The sequence below is a fragment of the Prosopis cineraria genome, unplaced genomic scaffold (genome assembly GCF_029017545.1).
Source record: "Prosopis cineraria cultivar Desert tree isolate PC_DT_omini unplaced genomic scaffold, ASM2901754v1 PC1, whole genome shotgun sequence".
Lineage (NCBI taxonomy): Eukaryota > Viridiplantae > Streptophyta > Magnoliopsida > Fabales > Fabaceae > Prosopis > Prosopis cineraria.
The window spans coordinates 50,192,120-50,220,083 of record NW_026555332.1 but is presented as its reverse complement, the minus strand read 5'-3'; the positions used below and the strand labels follow the sequence as shown (position 1 = coordinate 50,220,083).

Below are 27,964 nucleotides of genomic sequence, written 5' to 3'. Positions count from 1 at the left end.
CAATTATCATTTTTAAAGAAATAATTCTGTCTCCAATTCTGCTAACTTCTACAACGTTCTTCTTCACTCCTTATCTATAATGATGCCTACTCCATTGCGTGCACTTACTTTTCCTGTATACCAAAGTTTGAAACCTTGAATATCCTTAGCTCCTTCTCCACGCCATTTTGTTTCTTGCAAGCAAAGGATATTGATTTTCCTTTGAATCATAACCCCTACAACCTCTACAGATTTACAATTTAATGTCCCAACATTCCAAGTACCAAATCTAATTTTGCTCTTATGGACTAACTTCTTTAGCCGCGTGCGTCCAGAATGACGCGGTAGCCCTTGCTCATTTAACACTACATCCGGGCGCCGATGCAGCGGCTCTAACTCACTTATCACTGTACTCGAGCCATGCAGCGCGTTACTTACGGGCAACGACCTAGCATTAACATTATAACATCTATTGTCCATGTTCATGATAGATTCAACAAATTTTTACATTGGCTGTTGATGGCCTAACACAACCCTCCTCCTTTACCCGGGCTTGGGACCGGCTATAAACATAGGCGGAGTTACTTATAATGATTATATTCCACCTTTTTTTTAAATCACATCTCTTTATTTTATATATATATATATATATATAAATTTTACACTATTTATGTACAAGTAGAGAGAACTATCCTTGGTAAGCCAATAAAAGCAATGATATCCTAGGATTCTATCTTGATCGTAGGGTCAACTAATAAAAAAAGGATAAGTGCAATGCTTAAAATAATTATAAATAAAGGCTAATAATCTCCTACAATATATAGATAACTTGATGTAGGGGATTATTAATTCCCTAATATATCTGATCTTATTTGATTTTATCGTATAAAATCTAATAACGGAAAAATATTTACAATAAATATTATATATATATCCACACTCTCCCTCAAGTTAAAACATAGATGTTCATCATTTCCAACTTGCTAATGAAATAATCAAACTTATATCTACTCAATCCTTTGGTAAGAACATTAGTTGTTTGCTTCCTTGTTGGTATGTGCCTCATCTTGATGATGCCACTATCAATCTTCTATCTAATAAAATGTCTGTCTATCTCAATATGCTTAGTCCTATCATGTTGAATTGGATTATGTGAGATACTAATTGCTGCCATGCTATCAAAGTACAGAGTAATAGGCAAGTTCACATTTTTTGTTAGTTCTTCAAGAACTCTCTTGAGCCATATACCTTCACAAATTCCTAAAGCAATGGCTCAAAATTCTGCTTCTGCACTACTACAAGCAACTACACTCTGCTTCTTGCTTCTCCAAGTAACTAAGTTTCCCCAAATGAACGTGCAGTGTCCAGATGTAGACTTTCTACCCTCCTGATCACCTGCCCATCTGCATCTGTGAAAATTTCTACATTCTATTTCTCAGATTTCTTAAACCATAAACCTTTTCCAGGGTGCCTTTCAAATAGTCGAGAATTTTGTGGACCTCATTCAAGTGTTTCTATTTGGGGTCATGGGAGTGTTAACTTACCATTCCAACCACAAAGGCAATATCTAGCCTAGCATTTGACAAGTAAATCAATTTTCCCACCATACATTGATACCTATCCGTATCAATAGACTTGCCATGGTCCTCTTCATTGCTTATCTTGTCAACTCGGATAGGAGTATCACTAGGTCTGCTTCCCAACATGTTAGTCTCTTTCAAGAGATCTAGCACATATTTTCTCAGGGAAATAGAGATTCCCTTCTTGGATCTTGCCATCTCTATGCCTAGGAAATACTTCATTTCTCCGATATCTTTTATATGGAATTCTTGGGCTAGTACATTTTTAAGGTTTTCAATCTCTTCAAGATCATCACCTGTGAGGACCATATCATTCACATAAACCAAAAATATAGTAATTTTAGTACCTCGGTGTTTGAAGAACATTGTGTGGTTGCTTTGACCTTTGTGTGAACCTTGCCTTTTTGAGTACTTGTGTAAGTCTTTCAAACCAATCCTTGGAGATTGTTTTAATCTATGCAAGGATTTCTCCAACTTGCATACTTGATTTGGTTTATTCCTTGGGAACCCAGGAGGTAACTTCATATGCACTTCTTTCAACTCACCATTTAGGAAAGCATTCTTCACATCTAATTGATGTAACAACCAGTCAAGGTTGGCTGCTAGTGAGAGAATTATCTGGACAGTATTTAACCTGGCTAGTGGTACAAATGTCTCAGTGTAGTCTATACGATATACCTGGGAAAAACCTAGCCTTCTCTTATGTTTGTTTAGACCTCCATCAGCATTATATTTGAGCGTAAAGACCCACTTACGTCCAATTGCTTTCTTACCTGGAGGTAACTCTGCAACGTCCCAAGTATCATTCTTTGTCAACGCCTCCATTTCCTCCATTATAAGTTGTCTCCATTCAGGTATAGCCAAGGCCTCTTCAATATTCTTCGGTACTATGACATTTTCTAGGTGGGCAATAAATCCACACAATTTGGTAGATTGTGCTTGATAGGATACAATTTCTCAATAGGAAGCCTAGTGCAGACTCTCGACTTCTTCCTCACAACTATAGGTAAATCAAGATTATCATCACAACTTGATTCTTCCACAATACCACTATTATCTTCTTTTGGACCTACATCCGATTCTAACTCTTGATTAGTGCTTGGGGCATGGATCTCTTTACTTGTCTTGTTTCTTCGTGTATAGGTTTGTGCAAATCTGGTATCTCCCCTTGTCTTAGACTTTTCCTTCTCCTTGGGACTAGAATTTGGCACATCACTTGTGTTTTCTAATAGGGTGGTGGTACTGGTGTTGTAGGTCTCAATTTCTAGGCTAGGGTCGAGGTCTATAGGTCAAGGGTCAAATGGTAAGGTATAGGATTTGTTTCAAGTGGTTCACTCATGTTTTCACTCATAGTAATCTGTAATTCATTCCAATTCTCCCCTTGAATTGTAGATTGGGAGTAGAAAGGTTCATTTTCATGAAAAGTGACTTCACAAGTGGTAAATACATGTTTGGCGATAGGATCAAAGCACTTGTACCCTTTTTAGTGGCAGAATAACCTGGGAAAATACAGCAGACGGCTTTGGGATCCAGTTTATTTGTATGATAAAGATGAACATAGGTAGTACAACCAAACACTCTTAAGGAAAGTATGTTTTCCAAGTAGGGTAGATTATATGTTTGGTGTAGAACATCAAGAGGAGTTTGATAAGATAGGGTGCAGTTTAGGAGATGATTGATAAGGAAAGTTGCAGTTAGGACAGCATCATCCTAGTGATATTTGGGAACCTTACTACTAAAGAGAAGTGCACGGGCTGTTTTAAGGATGTGCCTGATTTTCATCTTAGCAATGCCATTTTGCTGAGGACTATATAGGCAAGTACTTTTGTGTACAATTTCATTGGAAGTAAAAAATGTAGAGAGGTGTTTATTGAAATATTCTGTGCCATTGTCAATATAGAGAGTTTGAATAGATGTGTGAAACTGGGTTTTAATCATATGATAGAAATTGATGAACACCTGTGATATATCATATTTGTCTTTTAAAAGAAACACGCAACTAACACAAGAATGATCATTAATAAAGATGATAAATCACTTTGAGTGAGTTCTATTAGGAGTCCTTGAGGACCCCCAGAGATCACTATGAATTGTTATAAAAGGTTTAGATGCAATTTATGGTAGATGAGAAAAGGAAGTACAATGATGTGTTGCTTTCTCACAAGAATCACAATAGAATTGAGAACAATTATTTTTATTGCAAATTGAAGGAAACATTTTTGACATATTTGAAATTAGGGTGACTTAAACCTTTGTGCCACAACTCCAACACACTAGTCCTAGGGAGAGACACCTTATTGTATGGCCTAGCTTTGCTAACTTCACTTCCATCTAAGTAATAGAGACCGTCAAACTCTTCAACACTACTAGTCGTCATCCCCGTTAGTAAATCCTAGAAAAGACAATAAGTAGTAAAGAAGTCAGCATGGGACCTTTCATCTTTAGCTAATTTATTCACAGAAAGTAAACTACGCTTTAAATTCGAAACATGTAGAACATGATGTAAGGTGAGAGTAGATGAAATTTGTACACTCCCAATACTAGTAATAACTGATTCTAATGCATCTGCAATCGTGACTGTAAGTTTCCTTTTACAAGGTTCATATGTTCTAAACAATTTAATATCATCAGTCATATGGTTTGAAGCACTTGAGTCTACTATCTAATAACTTCTTGTGCATATTGTTTAATAGTGGCTAAAGCTTTATAAAAATTACCTCTTTGAACCACAATGGCAACATCTTGCTTACTATTGGTTTGTAGAGCCAAAAGCATCTCAAGAATTTTGTTTAGTTGATCATTTGAGGGCTATATTGAGGAAGGAGAACTATTATCATCTCCAATGGAACTTTCAGCAACATAGCCACAACTTCTACCTTTCCTTAGCTTCCAATCAGGGGGTTTGCCATGGAGATCCCCATACTTGTCCTTGGTGTGACCAACCTTCTTGCTGTGTTCACATGTAGGACGCCCTTTAGTGTTTCTAGATCATTAGACTCGGCAACAAGAGCAAATGCAAAAGCTTCAAGAGCACTAGTTGGAGAGATAGGTTCATCTTTTAACATTACCTTTCTTTGTGAATACTCTCTTTGGATCATTGCAAAGGCTTGACGAACATATGGCAAAGGTTTTAGGCTTAAAATTCTGCCACAGACATCATCTAGGTCAGAATTGAGTCCCACTAATAACTCAGAAACGTTCTTTCTCAACCCGTTTCCGGAACCTAGCAGCATCCTAGAGTTGGTCTATTCCTTAGTGGTAATTAAATCCAGTTCTTGCCATTAAGATGTTTTTTCACGGTAATATTCACTTGGGTCATGATTACCTTGCTTTATGAGCCATAACTTTGATTTAATCTCAAATATTTGTGAAGTGTTTCACACCATCAGAGTACTCCTCCTCCTCCCCAGCTTCCCTTATTTCTCAAGCTGTTGGCAGAAATAAAAAACTTTTCTTCACATCTAGTAACATTGAATTTACCAACCATGAAACATACCATTGAGTTCTTGGCCTTTCAGACTTTGAAAGCCTTGATGTTTGTTGATTTTGGACATTGGGACTTGCCTGAGACATACCCCTACTTGCCATGACCCTCTATTACAAGTCAAACAGACTGGGCCCATTCTCGATAGTTGATGCCGGCAAGTCTATCTGAGACAAGGGAGAAAAGTGAGCTCTCTTGGCCAGTCATTAGACCCGAACTGATGCGAGCCCACAGTAGACAAACCCTCTAAGCCAGATTTGTGTTTCAGGTTGAGAGTTCGAGTCCATCTCCATCTCCAATGATTCAGTTCTTCCTTCTTCCTCGTGCTCTGATACCATGAAGAGGAATGTGCAGGACGAAATTAATTCTTATTCATAGGAGTCAACAGAATATATACATGTGTGTGGCCACCATCTAGGCTGAGATTCTAGGGATTTACAGAGAAAAGAAATAAAAACAAAATAATTCCCTAACATATCTGATCCTATTTGATTCTCCTGTATAAAATCTAATAACAGAAAAAATATTACTGTAAATATTGTGTATATATATATATATATTTCTTTTTTCCACAATTACAAGCATTTACCTGGCCTTTTGTTGCCTTTTTCTGGATGGCAAGAAAGTAGAGGATCATGACAAGAAAGAAGAATGAGAAGAAAATGGTGTTGATATGTAAGATAGAAATGGGGGAGTTGAATGGAAGAAGTATGTCGCCTAGATATAAGTGTGAAGTGGGGATATAAAAGGGCAAGGAAGGTAGGCGTAAGAACCATAATGGGCTCAATTGTTGGACTCTTTGCACAGGCCTGTAATTGTTTCCCCAAAAATCATGGCTCTTCCAAATCGGCTTACCTATCTTTGACTGGTTCTGAAGGAGTCTAGTTTTGACCTTGTTCTGAACCAAACTAGGTGTTAGTCCACCAGTTTTTTTATTGAGCCAACTTGTCTGGTCCCGTTATATTGACATTCATATATACATACATATATATATATATATATATATATCATGCTGTAGCTGTTGATTTCACTGTTTTTTTCCTTAAACTTTGTGGCCATAAATTTGAGCAATTGATCTTAGTTAAGCACTTTAGTCTTCTATTATTTTCATTTTTGGGGCCTGGAATATGGCAACCATTTTATTCTCATGCTTCTTTTTTTTTTTTTATTGGTGTCAGGATCAAAGTTGGATGCTGACCGAGTACTCAAGCTGACTCCGGAGTGGTCTAATAGTGTAAGATTCATAATGAAATTACAGATATGGCTGTATAGTCCAAACCATTTTTACTATATGCAATATAATGTCATGATCAACAAATAGGTCAGATAACCAACATTTATCATCTTGTACTTTTCTTTTTCTGCCACGTGTGTTTAAACATGCAGAGGCATTCATAGCTATGCAGAACATATATACACTCAACACTGAGTAGTCATTCATTGTGTTAAGAAAGCACTATTAAGTGTAACGAACTCATTTTAGGAGAAGTTGATGGTTGAGCTTGATACCCATTTTGGGTTGGTTTGCAATTATTTTGCTGGCTCGTTATATATCCTATGAATTGCTCAATCTGCAACGGCAACTGAGTTATGGAAGTTGAGAGCTTTAATATACTTTAGTTCTCTGGAATGCGATGCGATAATATATGCTATATATATAGTGGTTCTGTATTCATATTTCTTTTTGGGGTCCATAGCAGTTTTGTATTATCTTGCTTTTGTAATTTGTAAACTTTTTCAGTTGATAAAATTACGTTATGTGATACAACAGGTTCAAGACTGGAGCTTCTTGATTGGACCGTTGATAGACAAGATGTTTGCAGATCCCTCAAATGCAATTATTGTCAGATTCTTGAGTTATATAAGCGAAAATCTGTCTGATGCTACTGATTTAGTGTTGCATCAGGTTCTGCTACATGCGAGAGGACAGAAGGAGTGAGTGCATGCACTAATAATGTTTTGTGTTCCTTGTTTGGGAATTAGTGATGCTGCCTTGAATCTTTTAATCTAATCCTTTAACTACTGTATTTTTGCTTGCCCATTTGATTGTGATTTTGAGCACACAGTCTTTAGCACCAGAGTTATCTGGGTGACTTTGAGTCATTACTGTGATGCACTAATCAGATGCCTAATAAAAGAGCTATATTATATTATACTTATTAAGCCTGCTTGGTGTGCAACCAGAAAAAATCTATATGGATTTTTTCTGGTTGCAAAAACAGCTTTAGAAGGCAAATATATTTTTCTTTTTTGTAGCTATACAATATATCAAAAGACTTGGTTGTTGGATTCATGTAACCAACCCCACCTTGTTGATGTTGTTGTATAGCTATGCAACTTTTGATTTTGGTTAATGAAAATGTAAAATAATTTCTGTCTATATGTGCTTGACATTATGTTAGGTGTGTCAATCAGATTTGACCCAGAGTTGTACTTTTAGGGTGGTGGTAATTTCTTGCCCTGAACACAGTCTCCTCTTTATTGGCAGAATTGATGAAAGTTTCTTATCAAGATGGGAGAATAGAACCTATACCAATGATGAGTTTGTAGAAATGCAGCATTCTTTGTTTGAGCACCTTTGCCCATTGCTTATCATTAAGATGCTTCCACTGAAGGCTTTTAATGACCGCAATTCATTGGTTATGTATGGAAATCCCAGTCAAGACATAATGCCTGGTATGTTTTCTTGCATAAAGTGTATCTTCATCTGTTTTTGTCGTACTCTGTCAATTTCATTATATGTCTGAATAATTATAGATGATATTTTGTATCTACAAGATCCAGTGGATCAGTTACATTTTATTTTCTCTGACTATAAGAAACTATCTTGTGATGAAACCATTCTTTTGTGTTTGTATCTGTCAATCGTTATTAACTTGATCTATTTGTACCTGATCTTTTTGCGGTATGCTAGTTGACTGAAACCATTTTTAGTTCCCCTCTTCTTGCTGAACCAAAATTTGAACAGAAAGCTTATGTGGTTAGTGGTTCCTCTTTATTTTGATCTTTTCAGTACTCCCATTCTGAAATCTGATCTCCATAATTGTGACTGGATGTTCTGCTAATTTTTGATAATCAATCTCCATAGCCGGGTCAATTGTTGATAGGTTAATGCTACTCCTCCCACTTTGTAATTTGGAAGTTCTCTTCCTTTTAAGGAAAAAATGATAACAATAGAATTCTAGTTTTAGTCACGCAGATTCATGCTCTTTATTTGCATTGTTTAATTTGAGATTTCTGACTTCCATTGGGAAAGCTTTTTGTTGCGTGCACGCGCGCGCGCGTGTTTTGATTGGAGGTTGAGTTTTCCATTTTTGCATCTTCATTTTTCTTGTGAAGTTGTTTGAATACTTGATTTATTTTTTACTTTTGATGTAAATTTAGGCACCAGGATCGTTGAGGTTGGTCATGAGTGTATTGCTGGTCTCCTTTTAAGCAGGTTCGTTCTTGAGCTTAGCATTTTTCTTGCTCCAGTAATCATTTATAAACTTGATATTCCCCTTTTTGTTTTGACCTTTTATCTATTTGTTTCAGGGCATTTTGTGACTTTGAGTTTGAAGATGTTCGGAAGCTTGCTGCTGAGCTTTGTGGGCGCATTCACCCCCAAGTAATTACTTTTTTCATAGAATAAATTGTAAGATTCAAGTTTTGGGAATGCATTAGTATATTATGCTAGGGAGATCTCCTCTCCCCTCCCTCTAGGGGGGGAAAAGGAAAAGAAAGCTGCAATTTGTTAATCTTTTGTTTGCATTTGAGTCTAACTTTGGGCATGCCTTATTGGGGTATGGCAGTTTGGGTGCATCTTGGGTGCCCTGAAATATATTACCCAATATGTATTCAATCTTTGACCTTTGGTGTTGAGTCAGTGCTGATGCAGGGGCGTTGGAGGGTATGGGTATATTTCTAAATTTGAGGTTTCGGGTTTAACGTTTTACTTTAGCAGTTGTGTTGCTTATCTTATTTCTTTACAATTCTTGAAAAAATACTAACTTGTAAAAGTAATTTGATTTTCTAGGTATTATTCCCTGTACTTTGCTCCAAGTTAAAGCAGGCTGTTGATACTAAGAATATACTGAAGATAAAGGCTTGTTTACTTTCAACCTGCACATCGCTTGTGGTAACTAATTACTATTGTAAATACTGTACTATCATGTGTTGCTTTGATTGAGTTAAGTGTGGCGAAATCTATTCCAAATTACTTGGTTTCTTTGGGTTTATAGATCAGAGGCTGGGAGTCTTTTTCTCATCCTGCTATTTTTACTGTTAGAAAGATGATTGAAATAGTGTTGTTGTGGCCAAGTCTTGATGCTGATTCAGGTCAGAAACCATGTAGTTTCTAAATTATTCTTGTACAGTTTCCCTTCGTTTCAAACTATTTTTTATGGCCATAATATACCTTCCAGTTTCAAAAGCACAACATGGATGCATTGATTGTCTAGCACTGTTGTTATGTGCTGAACTACAAGCTGAGGAATCAATTACAAAGTATGACTCAGGTAAAGATTATGGCTTTTAGCAATGAGGGAAGTATTGATATGAATTTATTTTGGTTATATGTGAAGAAGTTTTGCCAGTAGTGGAATCAAGAATGTGACTTCTGCTCAAATATCTAGGTTCTGCATCAGGGGTTTCTGTTATCACTTACGTGATCAGTCATCTCATCCATGACAAGGAGGATCTTAATTCAGCTTCCGAGATGGATGGTAGCAGCTCTGCATTTGCGTCTGCTGTTCCTCTTCCTTTTCGTTTGTGCATGGCCAATGTCCTTATCAGTGCTTGTCAGAAAATCTCAAAATCTTGCGCCAATCAATTTGCGGCACATGTTCTTCCATCTCTCCTTTCTGTTGAGGTAGTTCTACATATTTAGTATTATTATGAGATGATAGGTGTGAGGACTATGGAGTTATAGTTATTGAAATTTTTCCTTCAGTTCTGATTATTTCACGAAATTGGTATGTTCTGAACAGTCTAAAATGAAGTCAGAGATTAGAGCATCGTGCATCCAGGTCCTATTTTCTGCAGTCTATCATCTAAGATCGGCTGTTCTTCCTTATGCATCTGAGCTTTTCAAAGTTTCACTGAGAGTGCTCAAAAACGAGTCAGAAAAGGTATTATTACTAGTCTGATGTTGTTTATTCACCTGATGCTGTTATTGCACTTCATCTATCGGATACGTTGGTGGTGCATTGTGTCTGTGAGTTATGCGGCAAGAGAGAAAATTTGCAGCGCAAGTAATATTTTCCTGAGCATTTATTATTGATTTTGTTGTTATTTGCACTAGCAAAATATTTTTATGATCTTCATTTGTCCATTTTTTCTGCGCTTTCCCCCGGATTTCACTTGTTTTTTCTTTTCTTATGTGTATTATCTATTCCTTCAATTACCTTGTACCCTACAAACTAATGCATTATGAATTTTCAGCAGGAAAGGATGGCAGGTGCGAAACTAATGGCATCTCTTATGGCCAGTGAAGATGTAATTTTGGAAAGCATATCAGCGGGACTATTAGAAGCAAGGTCTGTACTCTCAACGATGTCGTTATCAGAACCTTCACCTGAGATAAGACAGCTATGCAGAAAGTTGTTGGCATGCATATCTTCTACCTAGATTTGCAACAAAACACAGGTACCAGTTGCCATATCCCTGACCCTATCCTATGGTGACATAATCTACCTATGTACATGTTAATGAGAATCTTTTAAAAGAGCTAGTCTTTGTAGACAATTTGAGAGTCGAGAATGCATGGTCTTGAGATGTTATGCTTAAAATTTAGATGGGTGTCTGTGCTTTGATCGTATATAACGCAGAGATTTTGCTTTCTCAAGTCAATGTTGGGTTGTGTTAACTTGTTAATCTTTGATGGCCCAAAAAAAAAAAAAAAAACACGTTGTCAATCTTAATGAAGGGATTCTTTTTCAAGGCACATTAATGCAGGGAATTGGTAGGTTATGCCTGTGGCTATTTTTTTTTTTTTTAATGTTCTGACTTCTTATCCGTTATTATTATTATTATTCTTTTCAATAGATGAAATTGATAGTTTGATATTGTGACGACCATGGTTGTACATTCATTGTTATTTACACGTCTTTCCTCAGTCTTTTTTGTTTATTGGTGTAAATCATATTAAATAGGCAAATATTATGCTCAAACTATTTATTGCTTACTATGTTTCATGTTTTATATTGATATTGATTGATAATATTTATAAATCGAATTTGTGTACAAAGTAGAATGGATTTTTTTACATTGATCTTATTATGTTTTATATTAAAAAAAATCAAAGTCAAGTCAGTCAAAACTCTCATATTCACAAATAAATGGACACGATAAAAGTGAACATAAACCATAACAGATAATGACTATCTATAATTTTAAAAAATAACTGCTTCAAAAATTTTACACCATTGAAAAATCTTAGTTGTAGTGAAAATATTAAACCATACTGATAAATACATGGGTAGATTTCATCGATGTAACCATTGGAGTTTATATATGAAATTATCATGTTGATCATATGCAATTTAATTCAAACTAAAATAACTAATGCGCGCATTTATGTAAGTTAAAGAATAGTTATTATATTTTGATAAACTAGCAAAGAGTATTATTAATTTAAGGGTTAAGGTATAATTTTATCTTTAAATTATACTCGAAAGAACAATGTTATTCATAAACTAATTAAATTGAAATAATGTTATTTTATTATTTAAAAGTTTATTATTGTAGCTGGTAAAATTTATTTTTCATGAATTAGGGTATAATTTTTTTTAAATTATTTTTAAAGGAGCAATATTATTTTTGCCATTTAAAAATTATAAAATTAAATAAAATTAAAATTAAAATAATATTAAATAAAAATAATAAATGTGTGTATAAAATAAATATAAGAAAAATTTATAGTATGTTAATGAAATGAGATAACAATGATGTAAATTAATAATATTATGAATTATAATTATAATTTTATAACTTGTCAAATATAAGTGAATCTTGATTTAATTGGATATGAATAGATTTAAAAGTATCTGTATTTGTACTTATAACTATCAACATCTTTATAGAAAAAAAAAGGTCTCAAATCATATTTTATACATGTAAGTTGTTAAAAAACGAAGTTGGCTTTTATCAGGATTTAATTTTTTGATTTTTTTTAATTTTTTAGCCTTTTTTTAATATTATCTTTAAATTCGTTCGATTTTTAAAAAATTGCTCTGGTTTTCAATTCAATTTTGATTTTTGATTTAATAATAATATAATTCTTGTCCAATCTAATTCAATTATTAAACAATTTTTTTGTCCAAATCGAGTTGTTAATAACTCTAGTTGATACTCCAACTGTTCGATTCAATCTAATTTTTAAATATTACTAGAGAAAGATAATGAAAAGTGAGTTTTATTAGCTACAATTAATGGGCATTTATAATTTTTAAAAGGCAATAGCAACATTATTTTTTTGAGAATAGTTTAAAGACAAAATTGAACTTAACTCGTAAAAAGTACATCCCATCAGCTATAGTAACCAATGTTTAAACTACGGGGGTAACATTATTTTGATTTAATTAATTTAAGGGTAATATTATTTCTCTAAGAATAGTTTAAAAATAGAATTACAACTTAACTCTTAATTTAAGGTAGAATTTGGATTTACGAATTTGAATTTTATACTCAAATTTGAAACTCATGTATTTAAAATATTTGTTCAAGTAGTTTAAAAAATTTTAAATGAAGAAGAAACATAAATTAAGGTTCAAAATGAAAATAAAAAATAAAAAATATCAAATTTATTTTTATTTTTTAATTAATAAGAGATGAGAAATGATATGAGAGTTATAGTAAAAACATAAAAAGAATAATGTTTGAACTTATTAGAATTTTAAATAATTAGAATGTAAAGAAAATTTAAAATTATAAAGAAATTATAATTTGAAATGATCAAATCATAAATTTGTGTCTATCCAAATAAGAGATTTAGTTTTCAAATGCAAGTTTTCATTAATCCAAACACACCATAATTTGATTTGGTAAAATTTGATTGACTCTTCACAACTATCATATTTCTTGAGTTTTTTTTTTTAAACATAATCATCTCAAGTTAATTTCTTGCAGTAAATTATAAGATATTTTAGGAGAGATTTAGCATTTAAAAATATAAAACATAAACTCTATAGTTTAAAGTCTCGCGACACAGGAAAATTCTCTCAATGAATTCTAAGCCTGGCCTTAAACCAAACTTCATCTTCTCTGCCTCAACTTCTCAAGATGCTTGCATGGATCCACTTGCATCTAAAGAAGAGATTGATTTGATCAACCGAAATGCCTCAAAGGTGGATGAAGAGATGATAGACAAAGGTACAGTAAACAAGCAAAATGACGTTTATCCTATGGACATACAATCTGAGAGCAACAGAGTAGCCAATCTGAACAATGAAAACTTGATTCAAGGTATTAAAACTCTCAAAGCCCCTATTTCTTACAAAGACTCATTGGTAGGCTATAATAGGTGCTATGGGATTAACGAAAGGGGTAACACTAAGTATATTAATGACACTTTAGCTAAGGAACTGGATTAAAAGTGGTCTCCTTCAGATGACACCAAAAAATTAATGGATCACTATCCTAGCGTCCAGATTTCAGATGAGGAATGGAAGAAAATATGTACACCCTAGATGGATGCTTTGGTCATCAAAACACTAGGTATTCAACTTATTCCTAAATCATTTAAGCCTAGATTAGCAAAAATGTGCCAGATTAGAGACTTTGAACTAATTGATTTGGTTAATGGTTATTACATCATTAGAACTAAGGACCAATCAGTTTACCACAACATTCTTAATGGAGGTCCTTGGACAATCTTCGACCATTGTATCCTTGTACAACGCTGGTCACCAAGCTTCAATCCTAACACAAACACTCTTGGCAAGATAGCTCTTTGGGTAAGATTAAACAACATTCCCATCCAATGCTATGACAAGGAAATTCTATCCAGAATAGGCAACTGTATAGGCAAAAACCTTAAGGTTGATGTGAACGCACTCTTTGAAGCAGATATGCAAAATGAGCCTGGTAAAATCGAAAGGGGAAAATTTGTTCGAATAAGCGTTGAAATTGATCTCTAGAAAAAACTTATGCCTAGGATTCTTAACAGAGATGAGCTTTACAATGTTGAATATGAAAGCTTAAACCTTATTTGTTTTAGCTGTGGTTGCTACGGCCATAACAAGAACACTTGTCCACACAGCCCCAGAAACAAAATGAAGAGAAGGAGAAGAGCAAGATTGATACAGATATCTCTAATCATGAAACCATATGAAATCCCACCAGCCATCCTTTAAACTAGGAAAACCGAGAAAAGCAAATTCAATATCCAGAAGGGACATCAGAAGCTTACCCATCGGAAGAATTTTGCGATGAGTGGATGAAATTCTGACGTCCTGCCCATGCACAAAATACGAAGCAACAAATGAGCAACAAGCAAATTCACCGAAATTAAGGATCTAATCTCCAGAATAGATCTAGATTTGATATTCTATATTCTAGCCGACCTAGAGCACAGGGATGACGACAAAACAAGCAACCCAACTGCCTCCAACGGTCCACCTACGAAACCCACAGCTACGATTGTCAGAAAGGTATGGAGAAGGAAGGATTTGGCAGGAAACAAGAGAAACTGAACTGAAGTGAAGGACGCGACTGGATCTTCTAGAGATGACGAGAACATGCGAGAAAAGGGAAAAAAGCTTCTCACGTTGGGCCCAAATTCAACTGGAATGGCCCAAAATCTATTACACTAGATAAAGATCCATTTAATGGGCTTCAAACGGCTTTGGGCTCCTCAAAACGCACTCATACAATAATCAAAGGAAACAAAAGGGAATTAAGCTCTTCAAAAAGGTCCAATAAAGCAGATGATAAGAAGCCCATTGGGAATGATCGACCAGCTGAAGGTTCTTTCTATCTGAATCCTAAAGTCCGATCGTAAGGCATAATACTTAATAACTCGATTGAAAATCACAATTCCCCCTCAAATTCAAGTGTTAATTCGGAGCTGAGCAAACCACCTGATCTTGATATCTCTATCAGTATTGTTCCTGAAACTCAACTGATCATTGATACTTTTATGCAAATTCAAAACAGGTCCTCTCATGATAATGTTGATGATGATGATCTCTCTTTTGATGGTAATGAGGATGATATCATTGATGATGATCTACTAGATGAAGAATTTGATAATTCTTGCATCAATAATGATCTTGAAGATGATGAATTCAATGAGGATGGGAATGAGGACTAATTTCTCTAATGAAAGCCTTATCCATTTTTCAGGTTTATTCACTCCTTTTCTTCATTTATGAATATTTTTTGCTGGAATTATAGAGGTACCTATGGGAAAACTTTTCCTGGACGCATAAGAGAAATTACTAAAACTTGTAATACTCAAATTCTTATTTTAGTTGAAACTAAAGCCAGTGGTTCTAAAGCTAATAAGATTGTTAAAAAATTAGGCTTCTCTAATTGGATCCATGTTGAAGCTACCGACTATGCTGGTGGTATCTGGATTTTATGGAATAATGACACTATATATATTGACTACCTCTATTCAAATGTCCAGATTCTTCATTGTAAGGTTAATTTTATTTCCAACAATCACTCCTATCTTTTATCCTGTGTTTATGGTGATCCTAACCCTTATAATCATACCATTCTTTGGGATTCCATTAAGTCCCTTGCTCAAAATATCTCTGATCCTTGGCTTATTGTAGGTGACTTTAATGCCTACCTCTCTTGTGAAGACAAATGTGGCGGCATTGGATATAATTGGAGATCCATAAAATAATTTAGAGAATGTATCAATTCTTCCAATCTCCTTGATCTAAATTTTACTAGTGACAGATTTACTTGGGGGAAAGGAACTATTAAAGAAAGATTGGATTGGGCTTTTTGCAATTTGGAATGAAGACTTAAATTTAACCAAGCCAATTCCTATCATCTCTTGAAATATGGCTCGGATCACAGACCTATTAGAATTCAATTGCATAATGGAGAACATCTTGGTCAACACCAAAAACCTTTTAGATGTCATGCAGCTTGGATGCTTGAAGAATTATTTCACCCCATTATCAAGAAATCATGGCAAAACAACGATTGGAATGAAGGGAAAATTAAATTTGCCAACTCTGCTACCCTGAGGAATAAAAATTATATTGGTAGCATTCCCTCTAGGAAAAGAAGGATCCTCCATAGACTAGAAGGAATTAACCACCAGAGGATTCACAATGATAATTACTTTCTCAGGAAACTTGAAAAATCTTTATGGGAAGAATTTAGCAAGGTCACCTTGCATGAGGAGTTGATTTGGTTCCAAAAATCTAGATGTAAATGGTTAAAGTGGGGAGATCGAAACACTAAATACTTTCATGCTACATCTATCATTAGAAGGAAAAGAAACTAGATCTTATCGCTTAAAGTTGATGACGACACTTAGATTCAAAATCATAATATCCTAAAGAACATGGCTGCGTCTTATTTTGAAAATCTTTTCAAGGAAGACACTCATGAAAGACCCAAACTCACTACAAACAAGAGCTTCCCACCTCTCTCTACCTTTCTATTTCAATCCCTTCATAAGGAGGTGACAGCAGAAGAGATCAAGACTGCTGCTTTTGATATTGGAGCCTTTAAGGCCCCGGGCCTTGATGGTATTAATGCTGATTTCATTCACACCTACTGGAATGACCCTAAATCCAGCATTTTCAAACTTGTTAAGAAGGTCTTCCTTAATCCAAACACCATCAGCGAGTTAAATGATACTTTCATTATGCTCATTCTTAAAATTGAAAATCTGACTTGCTTGAAGGACTTCCGGCCCATATCTCTTTGTAATGTTAGCTACAAAATTGTCACCAAGATCCTCTTCAATCTATTGCGTTTATATATGAACAATCTTATTGGAGATTCCCAGTGCAGTTTCATCCATGGTTGGCAAAGCAGTGACAATATTATTATTGCTTAAGAAATTATTCACTCCATGAGGAACAAAACCAAGAACAAAGGTTTCATGGCTCTTAAAGTTGATCTTGAAAAAGCCTTTGATAGACTTTCATGGGATTTCATCGATGACACTCTCCATTCCATTGGGCTAAACAATCATCTTAGGAAATTAATCAGAGCCGCCATTTCTACTACACATATGAGAGTTCTTTGGAATGGCGAACCCACAAATGAATTTGCTCCCTCTCGTGGCATTAGACAGGGAGATCTTTTTTCTCTTTATTTATTTATACTTTGCATTGAACATCTTAGTCACTATATTATTAGTTCCATTGATAAAAATAAGTGGAAGCCAATTAGACTCACTACTAATAGGCCTTCTATTTCTCATTTATTTTTTGCTGATAATTTGTTCCTCTTTGCAGAGGCTTCCATTAACCAAGCCATGATTATCAACCAATGCCTTTCTAACTTTTGTGATGCTTTGGGTCAAAAAGTTAACATAGAGAAGTCGAAGCTCTATTATTCTAGAAATGTCAATATTAATAGTGCTACTCAGATCAGTTTTGAATTGGGCATTCCCCTCACGGGAAACCTTGGTAAATACCTTGGTATCCCTCTTATCCACAAAAGGGCATCCAAGCTTACCTTTGCCCCTTTACTTGACAAAGCACGCTCTAGACATCGCTGGTAAGGTCGTCCTTATTAATTCTGTCCTTTCAGCCATTTCTAGCTACTTTATGCAGACCATGCTGTTACCCAATAATGTCCTTACTGAACTTGAGAGAAACTTTAGAAATTTTCTTTGGGACTCTTCTGACGGGCATAAGAAACCCTATCTTCTTTCTTGGGATTGTGTTACCACGGAGAAATCTTATGGAGGTCTCGACATCAAAAAGCTTAAAGCTCAAAATATTGCTTTTATCATGAAACTTTACTGGGGTCTCATTACTCAACCTAATCACCTTCGGATCAGGATCCTCCGTGACAAATATAAATGTCTTAAACCCACTATTCCTATAGTCTATGAACCTAGCTCCTCTTCATTTACTTGGAATAGCATATGTAAAGTTTAGGATCAATTCATGGCGCACGTTGGTTGGAAAGTTAGTAAGGGTGACTAAATTCCATTTTGGTATAGTAAGTGGTCCCCTCTTCCAGAACCTCTTGTTAAGTACGCTTTTTCTAGTACTGAGCACATTCTCCATGTAAGAGTTTCTGATCTTCGTAACCCCATAGGAGGATGGAATTTTAACCTTTTTAACTGTCATCTCCATCCTGAGGTGATAAGACAAATTGCGCTGTTCCAACCACCTAATCCTAGTAGCAATGATGATGTACTCATTTAGAGACCTTCTTTAGATGGGAATTTCTCTATCAAATCTGCTTACAAAGTCGTGGTCTCTCAAAAGGATCAAACTAATGACAGCATTTAGTCTAAGATTTAGAAGTGGCCTATATATGAAAAAATTAAGTACTTTCTCTGGAAAGCTACTTGGGATAGACTTCTAGTCAACTCCAATTATATCGAAGGGAATGCCCATTCTCAACGCATCTGCACCTTTAGTTGTAACTCTCCGGACTCTTCTATTCACATTTTGAGAGATTGCATTGAAGCACGTAGTATTTAGATTAAACTTGTGAAACCTTCAAAACTTAATACTTTCTTCTCCCTTTCTGTGCAGGACTGAATATCTTGGAATGTGAAAGTCAAGGCGGACAACCTAAATACAAGAAGGATCCCTTGGCAGAAGCTATTCGCTCAAGTTTGTTAGAACATCTGGAAGGCACGCTGTAAAAGGATTTTTTCTAAGGATACTATTCAGGATATTGACATTGTCTTCTCTAATACCCAGCAAGTTGTTAATGACATATGGCTCCAATCAAAAGTTAACATTTTTACTCGTGAGAGGAAAAGATTTGAAACACGTTGGAGACTTCCGGACATAGGTTGGATCTGCCTTGATGTTGATGGAGCTGTCGATTCTAATGGAGCGCCATCCTGTGGCGGAATCATGCGTGATGACAAAGGTAACTGGATCAAGGGCTTCTCTAAATACCTTGGCTACCACGGCTAAACTTTTAACCATTCTCAAAAGACTCCAGCTTTGTTGGAATATGCGAGTTTCTAATATCAATATACATTCTAACTCTATGGAAGTCTTCTCACTCATTCAGCATAATCTTTCTGACAATCATCCTCTCTCTAGAACTATCAATAAAATCAAAGATCTTGTCATGAGAGACTGAATCATTACCTTCTACCACATGTTTAGGGAAGCGAACAGCTGCGCTGACTTTCTCGCTCACTAGACCTCTCAAGATAGTTTAGATCTCATCATTTTTAATCATCCGTCGTCGGGATGCAAATCTCACCTGGAATCTGATATGTTTTGATTTGTTCCATCCTCCCGCATGAGTTTCCCGTGGCCTTGTGTTCAAAAAAAATATAAAACATTTTGATAATAATGAGATTTCGTTCATAATTTTTTTTCAATATTACTCCTATCATTATATTTTCTTTCATTAATATTCTTACACAAATGTAGAATTAAATAAAGATATTTTTATAAGTTTATAATTTTTTTAAAGAATAAAGTTATAAAGCATATTTAACGAGTTTTATTGATATATCTAATTTTATCTAAAATTTAAAAGTACCTCATAAATTAAGACAGAAAAATTATTATATTTCTTCATATTTAAAATACATGCATATTATAAGTAATAGTGAATTTAAATAAATTTTGTTTTGTAAGGAATTTAAGTAAAAATAATCTATATGTATGTAAAGTGCATAAGGCAATGGTAGAGTCACGTGCTGTTGAGGGAGGCATATATGGGAAAAATATATGAAAAATAGCATATATGTTTTAATATTTTACATTTTTACAATTAATAAAATATATGTTTTAATATTTATAATTTCACTTGAGAAAAATAGCATAAATAAGGTATATGTTCTCATATTTTACAATGTGCTCCCTCTCTTTTTCAGACTTTGCACCCTCTTATTTTAATATTTTAAATTTTAAACTCATTTTAATGTTACATTTAGCCCAAATCTAAAATTTATTTTTTTAACTTAGCCTAATGAATATTAACCATAATTTCACCATAATTAAATGTCAAAATTATTTATTAATCCTCTAAAAAATAGAAGAAGAAAAATTAATTTTACTAAACTAGATCCGTACCATCCTCATCTTAAGAATACTAGTTAAGAAAAAAGACAACAGAGAATGAAGATTCGAGGATCAAGAATAAACTTATTGAATGCATTTATCTAATTCACTATACTTACAAATCTATAATTGAAAGTTGAATTAAAAAACAAAGACAACAAAAAAAGAAAGAAATTTAATTGATTTTAAAAAGACAAAAATATTTTTTCTTGTATTAAGATCCTCACTCTGCCACTGACATATGGTACTATTCATCTACAGTTGAATGAACAATAACCATATATATTTAAAAAAATTATAATTCTTGTAAACTAAAATCTCATGTGGGATTCACCAAAAAAAAAACAAAAAACAAAAAAGGCACGGGACTCATAACAAAAAATATTTGTCAATATAAGATTCATAATAAAAAATAATATAATACCTAATATTTTTGATAAGGGTAAGAACTCTGCGTATAAGATAATTAATTGTATTATAAAATATAAATTTAAATAATAAATCATAAAATAGAATGTTTTATTACAATGAAATTACAAACTTAATTTATATAAATTACAAAAAAATGTGTGTATAATTTGACGGATAATGTTTATTATTTTAAGTCTTAACTCACGTGAAATAACAAATTCTGTATAATATACTTTTTAATTTTATTTTAAAAATATACAAGATAATAAATTATAAAATAAAATAAACTCATATGGGATAAATAGTGGCTTTTCTTTTTTAAACAAATTGCATGTTGAACGATTGTGTGGCTTATAGTAAAAATGATAGGTAAAAGGTCTATCATGAGTTGATTGTATTATATATATATATATATATATAAAAGATAATATCACAATAATTTTTTAATTTTACTCCTAATAATATTAAAGTTAACATGTATGGGCAAAACTTTAATATGTATGTTATTTATATTTTTAATATGTATTTAAGAAAAAAAATTAAAATATAAAGAGTTATTTAAATTTTAATTTATATGCAATAATGCATAAATTTCAAAATTTAACTTATAAAATATAATGTTATTTCAAAATAACAAAATATAAAGCAAAATATATTGTTATTTAAATTCTAATTTATGTGAGGATAACACATCATAGGATATATAACAAATTATTTATTATATTTTTTATATGGGTAGGAGTAACAAATTATAAAATAGTATACAGAAATAAAAAAAATTATTGTGAATATTCTTGATATGTATGAGGTAACTAATTTATTATTATTATATACACCTCTACCATAACTTAAAAATCTACTAAAACTATTGTAATCATGTATTTCAAATTTAAACATAGGATGTTAATGAATTTATTTTTCATTGCATACCTCCTGATCATAAACTTTTCTTAAATACTGCTTTTATCATTATAGACATATACATGATTAATAAATAATACTATGACATTGGTTATTATACTTGCTTAATTTGAATTCATTATTCATATTTATTTTTACTTTTGGATATAATTATGATTTATAAATATTATTATGATATAAATTATATTGTGTGATTCATTATGTTATTTATGATACATGTTTTATTTTTCTCGTGATGCATTGACCAACACATTCTTAAAGAAAATAAGCTAATTTTATTTTGCACTATATGCTTAGAAATTTAGACAGGACAAATACAAAATTAATAATATTTTTTGGAGAATAAATTTTCTTTTTCAATTAATTATGAAGTAGAATTTAACAAAAAAATGTATTCTTTAACTTATTTCAAAGTTTCTCCTCACATCAATTGAAGGAAAAGCATAAATGTAGGTGTTGCATTCTTAAATCCATTATGGGCACAACATATTTTAAAATAAAAATAAATTATTATTTACATCTTTCATATATTTGAGTAAAACAAATTTTAAAATAGAATAAATTTTTATTTAAATTTAAATTAGCATAAAGTAAGAGTATACAAAAATAAATTATTTTAAAATTTTATTTTTTATTTTATGCTCAGCCATTAAAGAATCTTACAAATATTTTTAAAAAAAATCTCAAAATTTTTTTACAATACTTATAAATAATAGAAAAAATATCTTGATACATTGCACTGGTCAAAATCTAGTTTATATGTAAAGAATGCATAACGAGCCCAGTGGCCTTGAGTGAGGGGACAGAACGGAAGAAAACCTAAAAAAGAAGGGGAAAAAAAAAGTAAGGTGCAGTGTCATGTACATCCATGAGAGTTTAAAGTTTATTTAATTATTATTATTAAAATATTTATATAAAATATTTAATGAGAATATAATTAAAAAAATGTAAAATGTTTTGAGAAATTTAAGTTTTAGATAACATTTTTGAATAAGTATAAATTAATTATCAATGTTTTATGTTGTGATTCAAATAGAGTATATTTTTAATATTTATAAAAAAATAATAATTAATAAATGTTGTGGACTGAATGTCTGACAGAAATCTCTCATTTCCAGCTTTCCTCTTCACGCCCACTCGCCTGCCGCCTATTCATGACTCACCGCATTGGCTTAGCTGCTGGAAAAGCTCGACCCTCTTCGCTTCTTGCTCGCCCCGCCACCTGTCCCTCCTAATTCTTGTGCCCTCTTATTCTCTCAGATGTTAACCATTTTTTCACAATTTATCTTGATTTATTTAAAAAAAATATATTTAAAATTTTAATTTTATAAAATATACTGACGCAGTATTGTCTCCCCTTAATCTACCATTCAAGTCAACCCTAGCTCCATTCTTTCAAATTTTCCATTTTCTCCTTTCACCCTCTAATTCTTCTCATGTGAAAATAAATAGCCTCCTTCCTAGATTCCCATCTATGAATCGCCCACCACACAATATTCCACACATTTTGCGCTGATTTCTCGCGACGTTTCTCTCTTCATCTCCGTGGTGATCGCCTCGCTGTTCAGAAATGCTGCAAATTCTGTTCGCTGTTGCCTTTTCCGCCGTGCCTCTCACCCTCTACGTCCCTCCGATCCGGAGCTTCAATCTCTTTGTCCAGACCATCGAAGACTTCTTGCGACAGACCACCCTCTACACCCTTAGAGCATATCCTCGCGTGAGATTCGCTCTCTCACGCATCTTCAATTCCCTCGTCCGCCCGACCAGGTAGATTTTTGAATCTTCAAGAAATCTGGAGATTTTGTGTTCTGAAATTTGTAATTATGATGAATAAGCTTCGTATGTGATTAATTAATTGTAATAGGTGATCCTTTAGCTATTCTGACTGCTCTTGTCTATCCATTTTGTGGGAATATCAGTTTTAGAGTTTAAATTGTGTTCTTGCGCGTCTTCAGAGTTGAGTGTTGTTTCTTCGAGATCATTAGGATATTCTTCGATGGAAATCTTGGGGGATTCAAAGAGAAATCTCCTGGATGTCCTGTTGTAATTCTGATGTTTTCCATTTATTTTGACTTGATCGACTGCATGAGTGCCAAATCCCAATCGATCGCTCAATAACCTTCTTATCATTCCTGAGGATTCGTCCGGTTTTTGGTGGGACTTCATATGTAGCGGGGGACACGGAATTTTGTCATATCAGCGTCTGTTGATAACTCTGATTTATAATCTTCTAGTATTAAAGAGAAAGCTTTTGTAAAGATATAGTTAATCTTAAATTTATTAAGAAAAATCGTCAAAAAAATTTGTTCATGTGTACATATTTTACTTTAATTTTATGTACTCTTAAAAAATACACAATTTTAGTTAGAAATGCATTCATATGATTGATTTCGTATTTTATTTTTCGAACATTAAGGATGAAAATCTAGATTTCTTAATAGTTACAAAGAAAGAGATGCATGATGAATTTAAAAATCATAAAATGGATGTGGAAAGGAAAAAGGAAAGATTACGTTTAGTCTCACAAAAAAAAAAAATTATTAACAAAAGCTCTTATAAAATTTATAAAATACTTACTAATCTTAATTTTTATACATTTATAACTTGATACATATGGAGAATTTGCAAGTTGTTGATAAATTTTCTTCCGAGATTTAGGTGCAATTTTTTTAAGGAAAAATTAATTTTACATATTATCACATTTTTTAAGCGTGGATCTTTCCAAAAGAAGGATGGAAAACTGGTAGCAATTAACATGACGTCTTAGCAGTTAGAGTACAAATTCTATTGGTGGCATGTTGCCGACTCAACACGCCCAGCGAACTAATTAAACATTGACGTCTACAGTCCAGCACGACAACCTTACACGTTATAACACTATAGTCCAGCCACGTCACGTTAAATTGTCTTTGTTCTTTTTTTTTTTTTTTGGTGGAAGTATTTACTGAGAATGTTAGCATTAGGAGATTCGGTCGACAAATCGTAACGCATGTTTATAGAGCTATTGGGAAACTAGAAGGTATGAAACACAAAAATTGGAGTTTTTTTACAGGAGAAAAAAAGTTTAGGTGAGTTGATTTAAAGATTTACTACAGTTAGGGCATATTTTTGTATTAAAAAATATTTACAGATCACTCATCAATAAAATATTTTTATTAGCAGCGAAATTTGAACCCATAATTTTATAAGTTATAAATTAAATTTTTACGAACAAGGTTAATTATTGTTGATAAGATTGGACTTTATTCTCAGTGCATAAGACAGTGGTTGGTACTATAAAATGCGCCAATAAAAGGTATGATACGGTCCATATCTTCAGAATTTCACTTAGCCGAACATCTATTTTTATCATCAAACGCGTGTTTTGCCTGTATTTTATTAAAAATAAGTCTATCTTTAACGCATTTGTTACTTTGTCATTATATTTTTACAGAGGCTTGTCATTCTGATTCTATAGTGATAAACTGATAACTGATAACACCATCACCGCAATGAGCATCATGAAACATGGCATATCCAGGCTTCACGGTAAAACAAAGTAATTCAAAATGTCAAAACATAGAGAGGGGAAGCATGGGATATAGGTGAAGATGGTCCCGTGAATGAGGCTCAGAATGACAAAGAAAACATGTGAAATATGGCTCGTGAAATCACAAAATGTTGAGGTGCCCTTTCTTCTTTATCATCATTCTTCTTTTTCCACTACTATTTCAACTCCTATCTTATTTATAGAATCCAAGGCTGATATTCCCACACCTCATTCAATGCACTCGCTCCATCGCTTGCAAATACCATTTCAAGTATTCTACTTACCACCTCATCATTTATGGCTCCTTAGTAACCCTTAAACTCACACCTACAGCATAATTTGAGTTTTACTTCTAACATCAGATAAGCAGCTCATCCAAATTTTCCTTCCAAGGGAGCTACCGATTGTCACAGACTAGCCATAATTCGTTTCGTTGAGGTAAAAAAAAACAAGAAGAAGAAGAACATACTTGAGAGGAAAAGGTTATGATATTGTTGACTTTATCATTTAAGGTTATGATCAGACTATGTATATCCATTCTTGCAGCCATCAAACACGTGCCGTTAGCTTGTAGTTTCATGCAAACGAAGACCTTTTCAGACCAAAATAAACCCTATTATTTATTAATTGAATATTTGAAACATTCTGAGTCAAGGCTCACTAACGGTCACATGAGCTTTGTTACTTCTCTTAACGTGACAACATTTATAATGAACTCCTCTCCCGCTCCCTACAAATCCGCGCCTTTCTTACTCTTCTTAGTCAGTTCTAAGTATCTCAAGTAATAACAGATACCCCATAACCTGTCCTCATTCGGCTTTCCTCAGAATCAGCGATGGATTCTTGCAGAAAGTCTCCCTTGAAGCCATGGAAGAAAGGGCCAAGCAGAGGGAAAGGTGGCCCTCAGAATGCCATGTGCGAGTATCGAGGCGTTCGTCAGAGAACATGGGGGAAATGGGTTGCTGAGATTAGAGAGCCAAAGAAGAGAACCAGGCTGTGGCTTGGTTCTTTTGCCACAGCTGAAGAAGCTGCCATAGCTTATGATGAAGCTGCAAGGAGACTCTATGGTCCCGATGCTTACCTTAATCTTCCCCACCTTCAACCCACCTCCAGCTCCACCATCAAATCTCAAAAGTTCAAATGGTTTCCTTCCAAGAATTTCATTTCAATGTTCCCTTCTTGTGGATTGCTTAATGTTAATGCTCAACCTAGTGTTCATGTAATCCACCAGAGGCTACAACAACTCAAGCAGAATGGGGTTCTCAGTCAGGCTCCCTCTAGTTCATGCTGTGATCCAAAGGCTGAACTCCAGATTATAGGAAGCAAACATAATGCAGACAACCTTCCAAACGAGAAAGATGCTAAAACATCGTCAGAAATTATGATCAGTGATATTCAGGACAAACCTCAAATTGACCTCCATGAGTTTCTCCAACAGATGGGAGTACTGAAGGATGAAAAACAGTCAGGAAGCTCCACCAAGTCTGAAGCTTTATCAAATGATTTCAGCGATAATTTTGGGGAGTGCTCTGACAAGAGTGTCAACTGGGAGGAATTAATCGAGATGCACGGAATTGCAGATAATCATGGATCAGAGGCAACCCAATTTCAAGCATATGACAGTAGCGACGAGCTTACTTTTACCACTTCCATTTGGAACTTCTAAGAGAATCGGCAGTCTTTTTTTTCCCCAAGAAATAGAACTACTTTTCCTACTGTCTAGTGGAGTTGAAATATAGTGAAATATCAGTAGCTAGCATTCAGTAGTCAAGTTAATCTATAAATGAGTTGTTTCTGGTTCTACTACCAATATTCATTCACAGAATTCCAGTTTGTCGAAAGATAAAAAAGCATGGACATTGATGTGAATACAGTACAACTTACAAGATGGGAGCATGAATATGGTAACATAAGTGTCCAAGTATTGTTTGAAATATCAAGTCTTGATGGGCACAAATGTGGGGCTAAACACTAATCTTCGGACACCATAGTTTTTTTTTTCCCGATTAATATCAAAGTCATACTAATTTTCGGACACCATAGTTCACTTCTAACGTTCTTTTTTACATAACTATCACCCTAGAAATGGGAGGGGGCATTCTTCCAAAGTCGTTTGCACGTAGTAGATGGTGGTAGCTTAGTATAAAACTGCAAGAAAGATGCAGAGAGGAGCTTCTTTTAATAGTGATGGTAACAGAAAGTGGAGGGACAAGTTTATCGTTCAGCTAGTGCTAACGTAATTTGTCTCTTTATTATGAATTTTTTGTGAGAAAACAAAATTTTAGAGTTCTAAAATTTGTGTACCTCCACTTTTGAGGAGTCGTAGAGTCAAAGTTACATGACTTTTGGCATAACCTGCCCATCATTTCATCAAATGGTTAGTGATAAAAGCCTGATTGCTTGCTAAAAGATGCAGACAAGAAAAACACCAGTAGCATAATTATATGAAGCAATGATTAAAAGAGATTGCTATAGTTCAGCCAACAAGTCCTTTCTCCCCCAAAGGTTATCCTCATTAATTGCCAGTGCTAAAAAATTACATTAAACCAATGAATGAATCTATCTATCATGAAAGCAGAGAACAGTTCTTAACTTTCTAGCGTCCTTTGAGAGACGTGCAACGAAAGTAGTTTCCAACCGCAACACATTGAGACATTTATTAGTTTCGTTCAAGGTATGGCAGATGATGTTATTGACTGCATATAGACAAGATAAAAAGTCTCCGAAAGTCACAGTCCCTTATTCCTCCCAATATGACTGTCAAACGAACCTACATCACCATAGTTTGGCAGAATGAAAGATAGTTTTCAGCGAACAAGAACACGTCTCATTAATTCGCTCAATTCAAAAATTGGTTCTAACTTCAAGAATCACATGGCCAAAGTTA

General features: G+C 33.8%; 2 protein-coding genes across 6 annotated transcripts in view; both read left to right on the top strand.

Annotated features, from left to right (window-relative positions):
- LOC129284315 (uncharacterized) overlaps positions 1-23,651 on the top strand; it is a 32,476-nt gene extending 8,825 nt beyond the window's left edge. For 2 of the 5 annotated variants that reach the window (XM_054919737.1, XM_054919772.1), the window contains 11 exons: positions 6,222-6,277; positions 6,815-6,978; positions 7,532-7,719; positions 8,428-8,482; positions 8,578-8,650; positions 9,059-9,160; positions 9,264-9,360; positions 9,447-9,539; positions 9,657-9,892; positions 10,011-10,151; positions 10,465-10,872. In XM_054919737.1, coding sequence (XP_054775712.1) covers positions 6,222-6,277; positions 6,815-6,978; positions 7,532-7,719; positions 8,428-8,482; positions 8,578-8,650; positions 9,059-9,160; positions 9,264-9,360; positions 9,447-9,539; positions 9,657-9,892; positions 10,011-10,151; positions 10,465-10,650 — 1,391 coding nt within the window. In that variant the 3' untranslated portion in view covers positions 10,651-10,872. Of the gene's footprint in view, positions 1-6,221; positions 6,278-6,814; positions 6,979-7,531; positions 7,720-8,427; positions 8,483-8,577; positions 8,651-9,058; positions 9,161-9,263; positions 9,361-9,446; positions 9,540-9,656; positions 9,893-10,010; positions 10,152-10,464; positions 10,873-18,716; positions 19,323-22,666 lie in introns of those variants that run through there. The other 3 variants (XM_054919753.1, XM_054919746.1, XM_054919763.1) reach the window with 3 other exon arrangements.
- Positions 23,652-23,933: 282 nt separating this feature from the next.
- On the top strand, positions 23,934-26,855 carry LOC129320117 (dehydration-responsive element-binding protein 2F). Its single transcript, XM_054965323.1, has one exon. The coding sequence runs from the start codon at positions 25,913-25,915 to the stop codon at positions 26,741-26,743; it is 831 nt and encodes a 276-aa protein (XP_054821298.1). The 5' UTR covers positions 23,934-25,912; the 3' UTR covers positions 26,744-26,855.
- The last annotated feature ends 1,109 nt before the right edge of the window (positions 26,856-27,964 follow it).

Excerpts from the sequence above, each read along its gene's own strand:
- LOC129320117 (XM_054965323.1), top strand. The coding sequence starts at position 25,913 with ATGGATTCTTGCAGAAAGTCTCCCTTGAAGCCATGGAAGAAAGGGCCA.